Source organism: Seriola lalandi, unplaced genomic scaffold (genome assembly GCF_002814215.2).
Source record: "Seriola lalandi dorsalis isolate HSWRI2012SDOR001 ecotype SW California unplaced genomic scaffold, Sedor1 jcf7180002054937, whole genome shotgun sequence".
Taxonomy (NCBI): Eukaryota; Metazoa; Chordata; class Actinopteri; order Carangiformes; family Carangidae; genus Seriola; species Seriola lalandi.
Genome location: NW_019525489.1, coordinates 216,073 through 233,430, shown reverse-complemented (window position 1 = coordinate 233,430; position 17,358 = coordinate 216,073). Strand labels below are relative to the sequence as shown.

The 17,358-nt window shown below is 38.5% G+C and overlaps 2 protein-coding genes across 2 annotated transcripts; one reads left to right on the top strand and one right to left on the bottom strand.

Annotated features, from left to right (window-relative positions):
- Positions 1-2,838: 2,838 nt before the first annotated feature.
- On the bottom strand, positions 2,839-6,982 carry LOC111644601 (cytochrome c). Its single transcript, XM_023393514.2, has 3 exons — positions 6,859-6,982; positions 5,053-5,227; positions 2,839-4,246 (listed from the first exon to the last, which is right to left on the bottom strand). Exons 2-3 carry the CDS (start codon positions 5,219-5,221, stop codon positions 4,101-4,103), a joined length of 315 nt encoding a protein of 104 aa, XP_023249282.1. The 5' UTR covers positions 5,222-5,227; positions 6,859-6,982; the 3' UTR covers positions 2,839-4,100.
- Positions 6,983-9,752: 2,770 nt separating this feature from the next.
- Positions 9,753-17,240, top strand: rbm45 (RNA binding motif protein 45). Its single transcript, XM_023393515.2, has 11 exons — positions 9,753-10,067; positions 10,772-10,894; positions 11,055-11,181; positions 11,404-11,529; positions 12,487-12,657; positions 13,061-13,190; positions 13,971-14,064; positions 14,710-14,867; positions 15,195-15,270; positions 15,549-15,673; positions 16,576-17,240. The coding sequence occupies exons 1-10, from the start codon at positions 9,792-9,794 to the stop codon at positions 15,663-15,665; spliced, it is 1,398 nt and encodes a 465-aa protein (XP_023249283.1). The 5' UTR covers positions 9,753-9,791; the 3' UTR covers positions 15,666-15,673; positions 16,576-17,240.
- Positions 17,241-17,358: the final 118 nt, after the last annotated feature.

Here is a 17,358-nt window from a genome sequence, read left to right as displayed (position 1 = left end):
TACTAAATCATTATTTCACTCCTTTTTATCTCAATTTTATTATTCATTTATTGACTTATAGTGGCCTGATTTCTGGATTTTCTTATGTAAGACACCTTGTAACTGTTTTTGAAAGGTGCTTTTTAAATAAAGTTTATTATTATTATGATAATCATTGTTATTATTATTATTATTATTATTATTATTATTAAGCCCTGATTTAAGGTTTACAGGCCAGGACTTGGTTCTAAGGACTGGTTCTTGGTGTTAGGGGAAGCGTTGGCTTTAAGCACTTAGTTGTGATGGTGGTTATGGTTAAAGGCAAGGCAATGGATTGTCATTTAGCGTCCTCACAAGTATAGAAAGACAAGTGTGTATACCCCCCACCACCACCCTGAACACACACACCTGTTTGTCATTCATAATCCTGTTTTTGGGTCACATGTCTACTATATTTATATCTCAAAAGGGAGACCCTCATTTACAGCTGACTCTGTGTGTGCGTGTGTGTGTGCGTGTGTGTGTGTGCGTGTGTGTGTGTGTATGTGTGTATCTTGTTATGCTCTATAAATGTCACCACAAATTCCATATGACGTCAGTGCTTGCCATTTCAAATCTGGGCCACACAAACTTCCATACAAGTTTTTATTAGATTAGATTAGATTAGATTAACTTTATTTATCCCACAACTGGGAAATTCATTTATATTCATTATATCGGTTGATTTTCCAGTTAATACACATGTGAGCATGTGATATAAAAAGTTGCAGTGAAACTCAAATGAGTCACTCTCTCAACATGAACAAGTCTTATTGCATATGCAATTTTACTTTTATTGTTTTAGTTTTGTAATCAGTGCACTTACAGCATCATATAATCTGTGCTTTTGTCCTTCCCCACAAGAGTGACAAGTACCTGCAGAAGTATTTGGTCTACTAACTTTATAACTTCTCTACTCTCCTTCATCTTAATCATCCACATAAAAGTCGGTGTCCTTGGATAACCCTCCTGTTCTCCAGGTTGTGTACATCCTCAGAAGAGCATTGCTGCCATTACTTCCTTTACTACCTGCTGCCTGTTGCCACCTGTTTACCATTGACTTTGTGTTTCTACCTGTGCACTTGCCTCTGGATCTTATTTCCTGTTATGAGAACTGTGGTTTGTTGACTTTCATTACAAAAATGTTAGTGTTACAAAACTCATCGTCTGTGTAACATTGGCCACTAGGTGTCACTAAACCCCCATATTTCTGTCCATTCTTTCATGCACTAATTCATACACCAGGTTGTGGTCAGACCTGCCCAGTAGAGAGAGGGTTGTGAGTTGTATGCCCCCTTGACATTAGCATACAGCAAGGTCATTCTGGTTTGACATTTGACATATTGATATGTGATAATGATATGTGTAGAGTGAAATTTGACACTGTAAGGAACAGCTTCTCCCCACCCTGTGTGATGTCACTCCCTCTGTGTGATGTCACTCACTCTAGCTGTGAACATTCCAACCACATACACACTAATGTAAAATTCTGTAAAGGTCCAGAAACGCTCATGCAACTTCAGCTGACACTGTGTAAAAACTATGACTGGGATTTCAAAGTTCAACATGAATGGAGTTTCTACCTGAAAGTGTGAATGAGTATAAGAGGTTGAAAAATGCATGAAAAGTTGTGGAAAACTAGAGATTTTTAGCATTCCATCCATTTATCATAATGGGAGAAAATCTCAGAAAATATTTTGAAAAAAATGTAATATATCAAAAAACTAAACAAATCCAGCAATGTCCTACAATAAAGAATTTTTGAGAAGAACATATAATCAGATTATATTTGCTGCAATCCCACCTAATAAACTACATTTATATTTGTCTCCTAATGAGAAAACCATGTACAGTAACTCTAGGCATATGAAAGTAGAATTAGGCAGAACTGAATAACCTTCAACAGCTGTTTATCTTAATTATTGTTTTCCGCAAACTAAATCCTAATATAATTTCATGCGTTTACAGCCTAACAAAACAAATAATTAAATTAACTCTGCCTTGCGTAGCCAGGGAGGTTGTTTGAAGACAGATCCAGACAGAACCAGACACGTCTCTGCTGTCAGCTGAGCTTTGACCGAGGGGAAACGTGACAACATGAAGGGCCTGAGTTGCCCGCAGCTGCCTCAGTTCCTAGAAAGACAGAACATGGAGCAGTGGAGGATTATATAACATAGTGAATGTATGACCAGGTGTGGCTCTCAAGAGTTTGACCTAAGTCCAACTCACTCAGGAGTGATGAAATCAACTCTGTATTTACACAGGACCAAGGGGCAGAAAATCTCACTTTTATGGGCGTTAGTTCAGATCTAATCAACTGAAGGCTTTTTAAACAAGAAACAATGAAGACTTCAAAGTGTTTTGTCCTGTTTAAACAGTCATTAGAGGTTCAAATGCCAAAATCAGGAGAAGCCAGTCTGAAGTTGGTTTGATCAAGAGAAGACAATGAGGGACAAATGGTCCGCTTGTCACTTTACAATGGACTTAAATTAGTGGTTTTGCTAAAGATTTGTTAAGATTATTCAACGTTTTTTCCTCCCTCAACGAATCTGTTGTAAATCTGCACAGCTGCAGAGATTTTTGTAGAATTGGCTTTTTTAACATTTTATTGAAATAAAATGTTAATTATTCTTCATATTTTTACTTATTCTTCATCAACACAATGAACATCCAAACATTAAAATGAAACTAAATGTGTTATTGATATTCTTTTCAGCTTATGCTTCATGAGGTTAAAGCTCAAAATAAATAAATAAACACAAGTACTTATGTCAGATTATGAATTTTACTGAAAAAAAATAAATGAGACAACTAGTCATGTTTACATTTCTGGACGTTTTCTTTTAATTGATCCTCCAACCATCCTGTCCACAGCCACACAAAATAGCTACCACATTGTAATATTGTTTAAGTGCATACAGGATATTGCTGTGTATACACTGACAGCAAGCAACCCCATCAAAATACTTTACAGATTCAGTCAGATTACAGTAAAATAAGTTAAAACGTTAAAATATTCCTTCAGGCCTGTGAAACCAGGTAAATAACAAAATCTTCCTTCAATCCAGATGTTACCCTTCATAGTAATTTCTAAATCATACAGTAGCTCCACAACATTGTTCGGCACGGTGATTGTATGCCAGCTGATTTCACACTGTAGGGATCTCAGCATGTTGGTAGTGGTTTTGAAGGCATTAATATATAATTACACCCCACAATTCTTAGCTGTAACGAGGCAAATTCAGTGTGTCACCCTTTGCACTGTTTTTGTTCTTTTTTTAAAAACATGCCAAGGCTGATGGCAGGCAGGGAGTAAAAACAGGAGCTCAGAGGGGTTGCTTCAGTAACCTAGAGAATCAGGCTATGTCAGGAGTCCTAGAACACAACAAGAGGTATTAAAATGTTCAGTCTGTATAATCTAGAGAGCATTCATGGCAAGTAGTAGTTTCTAATGGGCAATATTTAAGGATAGACAAGAGCGAATGCAGAAAATGCTCAGTGTCACTCCTTATAAAAAGGTCAGAAACTCCACTTAGCATGAAAACTGGGAGTAGATTGAGTGTCAGCACCAAATAACCACCATAACATCCTAAGATTTTCCACCCCGTACCACTCTAACTGATAATAGATGACTTTTGAGTTATAGTTTTAACAATGAGGTCGATGGCCGATGGCTCTGCTAGCAGGAAGTACCAAACACGTGTTGTCATGGAGAACAGAATGAGTTACAGGTCAGACAACCTATCATGGCCAGCAATTTTAAATTATGTGATTAGTTTTTTTTTTTCCTCATTAGAGTTAAAATACAGATTCACAAAAAAAAAAAAGAACAAAAAACAGACTAGTTTTACGTTTGGCCACTTGAACAATTGATCGCACCCTGTCCTTTAAGAGGAAGTAACACTTGCTGTGAACTCACTGGCTCACAGGAAGTGCCACTTTACTAACCCTAGACAACATAGATTAACCTTCTGTACAAATGACTAAACATAAAGCCATATGTAGCATGTGCAAGCCTAAAATTTAACAAAAAAAAAAACATGATAAAATTACATTAAATATTCTGATTTTAAATCACTAGCTCATGATGTTGCAGATTTGAGGTATGCAATGAGGTCCTGGCGCTCTCCCTTCTTCTTGATGCCAGCAAAGATCATTTTGGTTCCAGGAATGTACTTCTTGGGGTTCTCCAGGTACTCCATCAAGGTGTCGTCACCCCACACGATGCCTGAGGAAAGACAGATGATCAGTGATGAAAGCTCGATAGATGGATTATTAAAAGACAACTAAGAGGGGTCTGACCTCCACACTAGAAGGATAAGTGACCAGATATCAGTGGCCAAAGTTCAACCAACAGACAATCTTGTTAGGTATGTATGTAACTTAACTGTTAATTTAAATAGTGCTGAAACAATTAGTCAATCAATCTAAGAACAAAAAGTTAAACAACAATGTTGAGAATTAATTAATTATTAAGGTCATAAATCAATGGTAAACTTCTGCTGGGTTCAGCTTCTCAAATGTGAGGATTTGCTGCTTTTCTATCTTTTTATAATCAATATAAATGGATAATCTTTGAGTTTTTGAACTGCTGATTCAGGGCAAAAAACTATTTGAAGATCTCACCTTGACTTTTTTTTTTTTTTTTTTTTTTTTTTTTAAATTGAGAAATATTAGAATTTCATAAAAAAGGCAAACAGATTAATTGATAGTCTCAGTAATCAGCTATAATAAGTGAGTAAGTAAGTAATACTGATCATTTCATTTACTGGCAACATCAATGAATGACTGCACAAAAGTTCTGTAGCACATTTGACATTTTGCCTTGAAGCCTAAAACGATCATTCAATTATAGAAATATTTACCGATCGATTGCTTCAGTCTAGCAGCAATGTTCCACAGTTTGTAGTTAAGCATCATTACTACACTGAAAAATCTTGACGTCAGTTTCAAGCAATGATGCCCTCCTCTTGACTTGATCTATATTCAGGGCAGAGGTTATTATAAGTTCTGTTTAACCACCAGTGAACTAACCTTTACTCTTGTTGGCATCTGTGTAAGAGTAGCCTGCTGCCTGCCCAGTCTTGCGTCCAAACAGACCCCAGAGGTTGGGGCCCACCTTGTGCTTGCCCCCCTCCTCTACTGTGTGGCACTGAGCACACTTCTGGACGAAAACCTTCTTTCCTTTGCCAACGTCTCCCATAGTCAACTGGAAAAAACACAGGGAGGGCAAACAGGACAAATGGAAAGAAAAAGGAAAAAGACAGAAATTCAGTTATTAAATGGGAAAAGCCTTCAAAAAGGTCAAAAGGATAAACATACATCTGTTAATTTACTATAAATACACATCTTCAATTCAAAGAACTTCTTCTATTCATAGACCTTGGATGTGGCAAGAAGCTCATTCATCTACTGTGACAGGCGCCATATTGTGAAGGTCGTTTAAGGTGACAACTTTATCTGTACCTGTAGCACCGCTTTCTTTGCTTAGCCTTTAAACAGGTCATGACATTCCCTCGTGCGCTGGCAGCCTGCCGAGGTCGTTTCAAGGAAATTAGCCAAGGAAAAAAAGAAACGGATGACCCTTAAAGCACGTTAGCCTAGCCTCCATTTAGCCCCCGTTGTATTACTCTTATTAGCATCTCCTTCTTTCGATCACGGTCACCCTTAGCTCGGGTTAATGCACTAGAAAAGCTGCCAGGTTTGTCGAATAAATGATAGTTTCAATAGACGGATAAGCTCTAAAGTGTCGATCCTGCCAATAAGAGTTAAAACGAGCCAGCTAAAGGTATGTTAGTGATACGTGATACAACACCGGTGTTACGGCATAATGCATCTCCTTGCTTCTTATATCCTCAAATAACTAACTATAACTGAATAGATAGCTAATTAACTTCTGCTAAATTAGTTTGTCTTCCGTCTATCTATTATAAACGCTGTTAAGCAGTTACTTCGTATGTTTTGTGTCTTAAAATAGGGTTTAAATGTCGCTAGGGAAACAATTTAAAGGGGTACAAATTTTGACGCAACACCACTGGTTTGGACGTCCAGATATGACTTCAGTGTGCACCGACCGCAGCAACACCAAGAGTTTCAGGTGTGACACTTATTGCTCGGTCCTGCATCTTGCATCCAAAATCCACTTACAACAGTCATTTATAAAATACAGAAAGTACCTACAAACCGATGTTTAATTTATTTAAAATGTAAGTAGCTAGCAGCCATCTAACATGATGAAAAAGACTGCAGAAGATAGCTAACGTCCTAGACACCACAGCCCAGGCAGCCTCTGTCTAACATGGCCACCTTCTAGTGGAGCATCAAGGACACTCAGCACTCTCCACCACAAACTGAAAGCTGCTTTCATGTACATACAGCTACTAAACGTGGTATTCACAAACGGAGTTTCTATTTGTCTGGGATCACTGACTAAGAACTAGTTAGGCCTGACAAGCCTGCTGTGTGTGTGATGTGTCACCCACTGAGGCTGTCAAGGATGCTTCAATGTCGGGATCTGAATATCGCACTCAACGCTGCTGTATTAACTTCACCGCACCCGTGAGGACTCTGGGGACGTCTGGCAAGCTTAAATAAGAGTCTTAACGGAAATGATTCAACATAGAAGCACTGCATTGCTCTTGACTAACAGATCAGGTTCATTAAACCTTTCTCAACGCAGAGAGAGAAACCGAGCTATTCACAAACATGGGCGCTAACGTTAGCGACCGTTATCGGTCATCCTTTTTAGCACTGTTGTATTTCAGCATCATTTAGGATACTAACATCGCGAAACCAGTCTCTCTTTGCAACAACACCTCATTAGGAAGATTTAAATTTTACCTTTTGATTAAAATGTGTCGGGTTAAAATCCCTCCGGTGAAGGTATAAGCTGCTCCTCTTGGCCGGTGAGCGGTTTATGGCGGTCGTAAAGAAGGTCACTTAGCTTTAGCGGCACCGGCTTTTGACGTCATCATCCAATCACGTGCCTGGCGATTTCTTCCGAATCCTGACGTAGTCCCTTCAATCCGCCCGAGTCCCTTTTCGACAAAGAGACGTTTCCTCACCCGATTTTATATTTTCAATTCTATGAGGATATCAATTAGCTTTTGGGAATATAAGCCTGAGGTACACACTGATAGTTTGGCAACAAACAATCATATTCAAAATACTAAACATAATGTTCGTTACTAGTCCCGTAGGAGAGGAGTCAAGGGTCCAGAGAAGGAAGCGAAAAGTGTCTTGGTACTGGTTCTACATCTTGTAGCATTCCATAGCTTCCATTGTGGAAGCCAAAGGCAAATGCACCTGCTGATGTGGCCTTATAAGGAAATACGTAAATACATAAATTTATTAGTGTATATTTGGTGTATTTTTGATGTATATTTCTATAGATGTTTATTCTATAGATGTTTATTTTTCTGCTGTGGTAAATGAATTTCCCAGTTGTGGGATTAATAAAGTTAATCTAATCTAATCTAAAAATGTACATTTCGTAACTGTTATTATGGACCAACTGAAATATTTATAATTTCTATACACAACATTTAGTTTGTCAATTATATTTCAGGTCATAGAACTGGGGAATATGGAGAAACTCAAAATATCCCCATATTTTGGGCTCTTTGTAGTTGTAGGTACAAATAAATGTTGGTGTTTTCAAGCCGTGGTCATTATAGTTTTGAGGTACTTGTGGTATTATTTTCATTTTAGGTTACTTCACACTTTACAAAGAGGGAAGTAATGCACTTTTCATTCCACTACATTTATCACACCGATTACAGTTGAACTTTTCAGACTGAAAATTGTTCAAGATTAAACCAGTTTGAGGTCCAAAGATATAAAAATTGTTGTTTTTTTTTTTTGTTTTGTTTTTTTATTTTTTTAAGAAAAAAAAAGCAAGAATTAGAGACAAGCTTGCAAAATTAGTATATTGTTGCCAAACAATGTGTTTCTTCTTTTTTACTCCATTAATACCATCTCAGTCACCTCAGTTTTTTTATGACCCTTTGAAGGGAACCAATCATAAGGTTGGAAGCCACTCTACTAAACCACCTAGCTCTATATAGAGAAGTTAAAACCAGCTGCTGTATTTACAATCTAATGATGTCATCAGTTATAGGGAAAATCTTATTGCGGAATGAGTATTAACTTTGATATATATGTACATTTTGCTGATAATAGTTGGATTTTGATTCCAAAACTCTTACTTGTGGGGTTTTTTTTTTACATTGTTATATGATTTTACTTAATTAAAGGATATGAAACAAACAAGCAGGAGTTGAGCTGTTTTTTTTTAAAGGTGACTATGGTGTCCTAAAGGAAGACAGTTCATGTTTAAGAGTCACAACCACAAAGGTGACCTGGTAGGACTTGTCTTCAGGACTCCATATCTGTGTCTAATAAAATTTACATGGATGAAAATAAGTTTATTTAAAGTTCTCAAAGAAGTAATAACTATGCCACAAAGGCGATATAGACTTTTTTATTATAATCTGAACGTTTGTCCTCAAGAGGGTCATTCAATGCCTGTTTGACACACAAGCAGACACACACACACACACACACACACACACACACACACACACACACACACACACACACACACACACAGACATAGACACCCACACACACAAAGTTGTACTTCTATCTTCGTGAGTACAGTCGTTGACATTATGAATTTCCTAGCCCCTCACACCTAACTGTAACCTGAACTCTCAAATAAAGTCTTAACTTTAAACAGCCCTTTGACAGTGTGTCCAAAAGTGAGGCTTTAAATCAAACTGGTCCTCAGAAAGATAGTAGTACACACTAAACACACACACACATACAGATCATTCCCGACACCCTCACAACAAACAAGTCACGAGCCTCTGACACCATATCATCAGCTGATAGTTTCATGTATGTGTTACGTGGGTCAGTGACTGAATAAACTTCATCCAATTAATACAATTATTTTATTGATTCATGATATATATTATTGTTGACACAGACAGATATGATTGTTATTTTCTCGTAACCTACTGTAAAATAGCATTCAATAGGCCTGGGAAACCCACTATTCAGACACTGAGTTGAAATATTTTAATTTCATAACATGAGTTACAAAAGCTCTCTGCAGCATCCTTTTGTAACCTACAACAGAGGAGTGCCGAGAGTTCTCCCATACAGTAGATGGCAGTAAACGTTCACTGTCAGCTCTACTGATACCTTCATAACTGTGGGAAATGATTTACACCGTTCACTTAATACTATTTACTATAAGATAACAGGGTTTCCTTTTTTTCATTCTAGGGAATAGGCTACAAAAGTTAAAACAGGTATGTGAGGAACATGACATTAATTCGTTACAATGCAAATGAGAACATGACTGCCACTAACACTGATAAAATCAAATAAATGCAAGTTTAGGGGGTATTGCCTAATCTCATTGTCCTATTTGTGCTAAGTGTAAATGTATGTTGACGTCTGTGTAAACGCTGCTGAATTGTGTTCATTTTTTAGACAGTTTGTTTATTTTGAAGAAAAACTGTCTTCAAAATAAAGAAGTAAAATAAACAGTAAATTCCCCCTCAAAAGTTTGTGAAATTTTTTGCATCGAAGCGAACCTCTTCCACATTATGTAAATTATGTGTGTAAATATCAAAACTTAGGTATGACTGTTTTTGATTTGCTGATTGCCAACGCACCAAGTTGAATCAGGAAGTTCCCGAGGAGAACGTGAAGGCAGCACCAACGGCTAATGGTAGCATTCTATCCAGCGGGAAGCAAAAATGGAGGAGTATCCCAATAAACAAGCGACCGAAAACCTCGACGACCCTCCCAATAGCCGGCTTTTCGTGGTCACAAGTCGGTCCATAACTGAAGATGAGCTTCGGGAAGGTTTCTCCGCGTTTGGGGATATTCAGGGGGTTTGGGTTGTTAAAGACAAACAGACAAAAGAGTCCAAAGGGATCTGCTACGTGAAGTTCGCTAAGTCTTCGCAGGCCTGCCTAGCTATGGAGGAGATGCACGGCAAAGTGCTGATGGAAGGGACAAAACCTTGCAAGGTAACGGTTACTTACACCGGGCAGTTGGGGTGGTTGATAGTATCGGTTCAGTATGTTGTTAATTTAATAATGCTGTGAACTTTCAGTCGAAACAGTTGAATCATAACATACGTGCGGCCTGCTAGCATGCTACACAGCAGGTTCTTACGTTAGCAACGCAGGAAAGAGGGACCTGTATTAAGGGGGTCAGTTCACCCGTATTACAAAATCCATATTTTCTTACTACTTCCTCCTAATAGCGTCTAGACATGCAGATAGTTCAAGTGCGATTTGCTGAGGTTTTTAAATATAAGTGTATGACACCTCCGCTATCACTTCAGTGCATTTAAGGCGAGGGGATTTGTGATTGTGGAGCCCACATCAGAGAAAACTGCCACGAAACACCTCATCTTTCTAGAAACAGTGTCCCAGTTATTCAGGATAATTCACTGACCTAAAAAAAAAAAAAAAGTCCCTGAGAAAACAATAGCAAGGAATGTGGAATATCTTGACGAACCATTAACCTCCATTGTATTGTGATGGCAGCACACATGTCAAAACCATAACACATGAACTCAAAACAAGTTCCCCTTCTCCTAGATAATTTAAATGCAAAAATACTTGAAAATCTATCATTTATGGATGTCTCTAAAATTTTAAATGTCTTGTTAGGCTTAGTAATGACCAATTATTTGTAACTATTTTACCTTCTGCTTGGTTGGCAGGTGTTTATTGCCCAGTCACGGTCTTCAACGAGGCACAGAGATGTTGAAGATGAAGAGCTGACCAGGATCTTCGTCATGATCCCCAAAACCTTCTCAGAGGAGGATCTCAAAGACACATTCAAAGTAACTACACCTACTTCTCAGCTTGTGCACATACTTTTTCTGTGATATGTAAATAGATCTGTAAATTTGGTTATAACCTCTGTTTCTTGTTATCTTTTTATGAGACGTCAAATTACCAGTTTTTTAAAATCCCTGTCTATTGCCTCTGTCTGTCTTTCAGGAATATGGTGACATTGAGTATTGTGTGATCATCAAGAATAAATTCACTGGGGAAAGTAAAGGTTTGGGCTACGTGAGATACTACAAACCCTCGCAAGCTGCCATCGCTATAGAAAACTGTGACAAAAGTAAGACTGTCATATTCTCTAATGGGTTTATTATTTGCTATAGAAGTAGCAGCTGGAAAACATACTGGGAGATGCACATTTTTAGTGTTTAGACGTGACTGTTCCTCATATTTGTTAACACTTTGTGAAGGACTGTGGACACTTTGTTACTTGGCACTGCAACGTTGATGATGATGATGATGATGATGATGATGATGATGATGATGATGTTTGTGTTGCTAGCCTACAGGGCAATCCTGGCTGAACCTCGCACCAAGGCTACAGTGACAGAAGATTACAGCGCAGGAGCCCCAAGAGGTGATTACATGGGTGGTGGTGACTCCATGAACCAGTACGCCTTCCCAATGGGTAAGCAGTTTTTAAACATCCTAATTGAGTATTTTTCTTCTGCTATATTTGCATTTAAATTTCCACTTTTTGAAATTATTGACCAGCATTTAAGTCCGTCGCACCTGAGACACACCACTGATTCCTGTGTTATGGGATGCAGTCAGATGGCAATTGGGAAGAAATTTTTTTTGTTACATTACTACTTGTTGGACTTCTGATGTGCTTGCAGTTGTTCCTTTTGTATTTGAAATTCCTCTTTCAAATCAGTGTTACAGTTATGGCTGCAGTTGTAGGTATTTGTGTTGTGTGTTAATAAAGTAAACATTAATCTGTAAATGGTGAAGAGAAAATAGTTCAATTGGAGATGTGAATGAGGGGAATCAAAGTCTTACCAGGGGAATTAGTATTTTTCAGTTTCATTCATTCTCTCCTAGCAGGCCACTGATACGAATACATCTGAGAAGCCCTTTTCATGATATCGAAGGTACCGAAAAGTACCAACACGTGACGAGATTGATAGTCACCCTCTTAGGAAGTAACATAAGGTTGACATCCTATTGAGGGAAGTAGTTGCATGAGTGCTCGTCACGCCTCCAGCATAGTATTGTTTACTTTAATACTTGAAGGCTACCTGCCACTGTTCTTTTTTGCTATGTCAGTAGTTGTTTCATTTTAATATATCTATTATTTCCACATTTTTTTTGTCTCAGGGCATTATAGCTGAAAAGCTTTGCAATAAAAAGTAGATGGTTTATATTTTAGCACAGTATTGTTTATTTTAAATTCTTGAAGTCTACATGCCACTTTTCTTTGTTTTTTGTTTTTTTTTAATTCGTATTCGAGTGAAAGAGAAAGTACATGGAATTTATTGTTTTTTTGTTTTTTTTTTACCGTGGAATCGAAATAAGTATCGAGAATCGTGGAATTTCACTGATATTGGTCATCCCTACCCTGGTGTCCCTCTTCCCTCTACAGCTGACCCTGGGAACTACCAGGTCATGGACTACCGCTCCAATGACTTCACGCGGTGCCTCATGATGTCAACACGGGCTGCTCTTACCCAGGAGCAGATTTTTGCTCTGTTTGACATCATTCCTGGTATGGAGTACTGCGAGCTTCAGAGAGATGCTTATGGAATGAGCAAAGGTTAGTGAATAAACTCCAAGTATGGGCTTCATTCATCTGGACACTATATTACAGTTTAAGAAATGAGAAGTATGTGTCCAAAGTTTTGAGCTAAGTTGTTCAGTTCCCTAAATAATACTGTGGGAAACAGGCAATATTCTATCACAGATAGTTGTTCCCAGGGTGAAATAACCCCTACTATATATTTTTCTGACTGGTCAAACACTTTTTGAACAAAAAACAGTATTTAAAAAGTTATTTTCTTGGTTTTATATAAGCTCAAGTCATAAATCTAAAATTGGGTTTACTATAGTTTGTAATTCATATAACCTGTGAATGTTGATGTGCTCCCTCTGTTCATTCTGATGACTCTAAACCAAAAGTGTTGGCTGTTTTTTATTTCCTGTGTGTCATGTGCCCTCAGGTCATGCGCTGATTCGTTACAGTAACCTGGGATCAGCAGTTTATGCCAAGGAGAAGCTTAATGGCTTCGAATATCCACCTGGCAACAGACTGGTAGTAAATTTTGTTGACGATGGAGATGACCGCAGCAGGTACACACACATGCATTTATACTGAATATAAGTGACAGCATACACTTACAGCATTTCTGCATAAGGGACAGACATTAATAGAGGCGTGAAGCAGAATTGCTCTTTAATTAATTAAATCCATCAATTGAAAAATTAGGACCAAAATGCCACTGATAATTAACAGTGACATTAGTTGCACTTCTTCATGGTCACGTTCTGTTTGTTGTCAAATATTCATGGGTGAATGTGACTTGTCCCCTGTGGGCTGCAGTGACTGGGGAGTCATTTCTGAGAAACTGGTGAAGAGGAAAAGGAGCAAGAGCTCTTTATGTACTAAACAGAAGCAGTAAAAGTTGTTGGCACCACACAGTTTAAACGCAGAGAAAACCCCATGTTAACAAACAATCAAACAACCCGTGTTGTTTAAAAAGCAGTCAGGGGAACAAGCAGGTCTGGATGGAGGTTAGAGTCAAATATCAGTGACCAGTCGTATGTGCAGCCTTAGTGGCACAAATTGTTCTTGTTTGTTAGTATACAATATAAACGTTCAGTAAAAGCATCACAAAAGGTTGAAAATGACCATTAAAGAATTTTATGGAGACAAAGTGAGGACACGCAGTATCTATCCAGTACTGTATTTTCTTTCTAACATGTCTGGTCAACGTTCTTACAGTACTATACACGGCTAACCTGTATTTGATAGTAGAAATAATATCTGTCTCTCCATCTGGTCACTGTGATTGGTATGAACCAATGAAAACCAGCTTGAAACAGCCTGTGTGTGTGTGTTTATGTGTGTAGTCCTGTAGGTCGCATGGCTATGCAGTTTGTTGCAACCCAGATGATGTCTGCAGTGTGGAACGGACCCTCCACCAGCCAAGTGATGAAACCTCCGGTGAGTGCATTAAATCACCGCCTGATTTAAAAACTGCTGTCAGATCAACCTGCTTGTCATCTTGAGTTATCTTCCCATGTTTTTCAATGGTCACATGGTCTGTTTGCATGACATGAACACTCACAATGTCCTTTAAAGACCTTTTATTGAAGAACAGGACATTTTGGCACACTGCTCTCGTATTTTAGACCTTTATTGAACCTGTACCGTAGGAATCAAAAATATGGTTTTAGATTCCTACAACACAGGTTGTACAGATATGAATAGTTTTTTCCTTTTTAAAAATACTTATTTACACACATGCTGTATATTAATAACTGGAAGTGAAGTTATTCTATATTTTCATTGTTTTTCTTGTCGTCACTTTAGAGACAAAATCTAAGTTTTAGAAAACAACTCACCCGGTAAATAACATCTCAAAGTTAATAACTGTTCTGGGTAATTATTCCTCCAGGCCTCCTCTGCCACTTCTGGCATTTTACAGATTAAATAATTAATGAAATAAAAGTTGGTAATTATACAAGTCTTAACATGCGTAACCTTGGAGCTGATATGTTTTACACAGTTATGTGTAAAAAAAAAAAAATGAAAATACTGTATTAAAGTTCTATCATGAAGCCTGACTATTTTGTTTGTATCCTCCAGGGTTTCTCTCCCATCTCTCCAATGTCCCGGGTTCAGACAGACGTCAACCTGCCCCCGCTGAAGAAGCTCGCTCCACCTGACAGCAAAACCAAGGAGCGCTTGTTCGTCGTGTTCAGCCCCTCCCCGCTGCCTCCGGATGTGCTGGAGGACGTTTTCTGGTAAGTGAATGATGGACTGGCTCATAATTTTTACTTTATTATAGCATTTTTAAAATGTGCTGATGGGTTTTGTATATTTATGTCACAAAATGGCCAGATGGTAAAAATAATGGTCCATTAACCAGAAGGTGAAAGGTTCAATTGATCACAACTTAAGCTCAGTCACTTCAAATTGCCCCGGATGAGGGCATCAAGCTAAGTGCTCTTAAATAACAGTGTAATGTGCTATTAAAATGATGCTCCAGACAATAAGCATTAACCAACGTCCCTGCTTTACAATTAAATGTTTTTTCCTCCCACTGTGTCTCCCTCTGTCTCTCTCTGTAGTCGCTTTGGTTCACTTATCGAGGTGCATTTGGTTCCAGGGAGGAAAGTTGGATACATGAAGTATGCAGACAAACAGGTGAGACTCTGAAGTGATGGAGGTGAAGCTGAAAACAAACCAGAGAGAAGAATATGTAGCATTTAATGTATGATCAGCAGCTGGAGGTTAAATAGAACGGTTGGATGACTACAGTCTATAGGGAGGAGTAAATGGGCTGTGAAAGATGGAGGGATGAGTAGAGGTAGACAGAGGCAAAGCTGAGTGATATCCTGACAAACAGAAACAAAAAAAAAAAAACAAACCAAATCAAGAATTTCTCCCTAAATAAATCTTCTCTCCGCATGTTCACCTCTCAGTGCGCAGATGAGGCCATGGCAGCGCTCCATGGTCGGGTCGTCAATGGAGTGAAGATGAAGGTGATGCTGGCCGATCCTCCCAGAGAGGAATCTCACAAACGTCCTCGTACCTATTGAAACGAGCGGTAAGTGCCAGATTTTGTGCTGCTGGGACCACCAGTATGAATAACTGGACATTTGGTACCAAAGAGTTTTGTATTTTGGTAACAATGTATTTTATACATAGACTTCAAATGGATTCTGAGTAAGGTCTGTTACATGGTTTGTGCAAGCAGACACACACACACACACACACACACACACACACATACACACAGAGCAGTTCATGTCAGCTGTGTGGTGATCGAAATGAAGAGTAAAGTACAAAATGGAGGGTCGGTCTAAGCCAGTTAAAGTTAAGGAAAAACTAACCTAATATTGAATTCCTTGTGCAACTAATTGAAGGATGCAGTTAATACATCTGTAACATACAACATACTACTGTGTATTTTCTGGTGATTTCATTGTATATTTAAAATATATAATGAAAGAAACGGTGAAAAACAGGTAGCTGTGAGCTGCGGAGGACCGGGTGTCTGCAGGTTTACCTTCCAATGAGAGACTTCACCTTCCCACATTACTTTAAAACTTCTTTCTCTTTGGTTGAACATGCAGACTCCTGGCTCCCTTTGGTTTTAAATTCTCCATTTCAGGGTCTGTTCAGGAACAAAGAAAGGTTGTTAGCATGTTAGCAGAGCTTTCCCCCAACAGTGAAACAGTGGTGCGAAATTATTATACTCATGTATAAAACCCGTATTCTGCTTCCTTTAAAGGGTGTTGGGATGTATTTCATGAAATATTTCTTTCCTTAGACATATTCTAAAATATATTGATCTCCCGGTGAAGATGCTTTATTTGCAAACTGTGTGTGAGCCCCTTCAGTCATGCCTTCCACACACATGTGGAAGTCACACCTGTCAACAAGTTACTGATGACAGTTGAGTTGTTTCTCTTCCTGTGAATAACACTGCAGCTTCTTGTTCCCTAGGCGACTGTTGTCATGACACAATGACACCTGACCTGACAGACCGACCGACATCAAGACCTTCTCCCGACCTCTGACACGACCTTTGACACCTGTCTGACCTTACTGCCGGTCAGTGACCTTGCTGTGACTCAGTGATACAACAAGTGCACAGTAGCATCCACTGCTAAAATGGGAGTCTTAATCAAACACAGTGTGTGAACAGCAGCAGCAGCAGCAGCATCATATACAGTGTGTGTAGTTTGTGTTCAGTGTGATGCTTTTATGTTTTTCTTTTTTTTAAGTACATAGTTTCAACCTTGACGCCGTTTTTGGCTTCTATCAGCTGGACTAACAATGTACAACCGCAGCAGTAGCACACCATAATTTATCAACAGACTGCTGAAGAAACACTTTATTTCAAGTTTAAACATCTCAGAGTTACATTGTAGTTCAGGCAACATTTTCTTGAAAAAAACTGAGGGCAGGAGGCTTCAATCTGTTAGTAAGATAAACATCAACAGGATTTGTAAAGCTGGATCTAGATAGTTTTGTAGTTCAGATCTAGTCCTTCCTTTTTTCTCTAATGGTGTGCCATGTGATTTCCTGTTAAGCAGTTCAACTGTGTTTATTAGACTAAATGTAATTTTTTTTTTTGTCTCAGTCAAAATAAAAATCAGTTCACAACACCATTTGATCTCTCATCTCTTCTTTTGGAGCTGCCTGTCAAATGTGAAATGTCAAAACTACAGATATAATCTTCCATGTTGCACGTACGAGGTGCACTGTCCGGCCTGGACGTTCACT

Coding starts and splice junctions, on each gene's coding strand:
- rbm45 (XM_023393515.2), top strand. CDS start 9,792: ATGGAGGAGTATCCCAATAAACAAGCGACCGAAAACCTCGACGACCCT. Junction 10,895..11,054: donor ATCTCAAAGACACATTCAAA/GTAACTACACCT, acceptor TCTGTCTTTCAG/GAATATGGTGACATTGAGTA. Junction 13,191..13,970: donor GATGGAGATGACCGCAGCAG/GTACACACACAT, acceptor TTATGTGTGTAG/TCCTGTAGGTCGCATGGCTA.
- LOC111644601 (XM_023393514.2), bottom strand. CDS start 5,221: ATGGGAGACGTTGGCAAAGGAAAGAAGGTTTTCGTCCAGAAGTGTGCT. Junction 4,247..5,052: donor AGATGCCAACAAGAGTAAAG/GTTAGTTCACTG, acceptor GTCTTTCCTCAG/GCATCGTGTGGGGTGACGAC.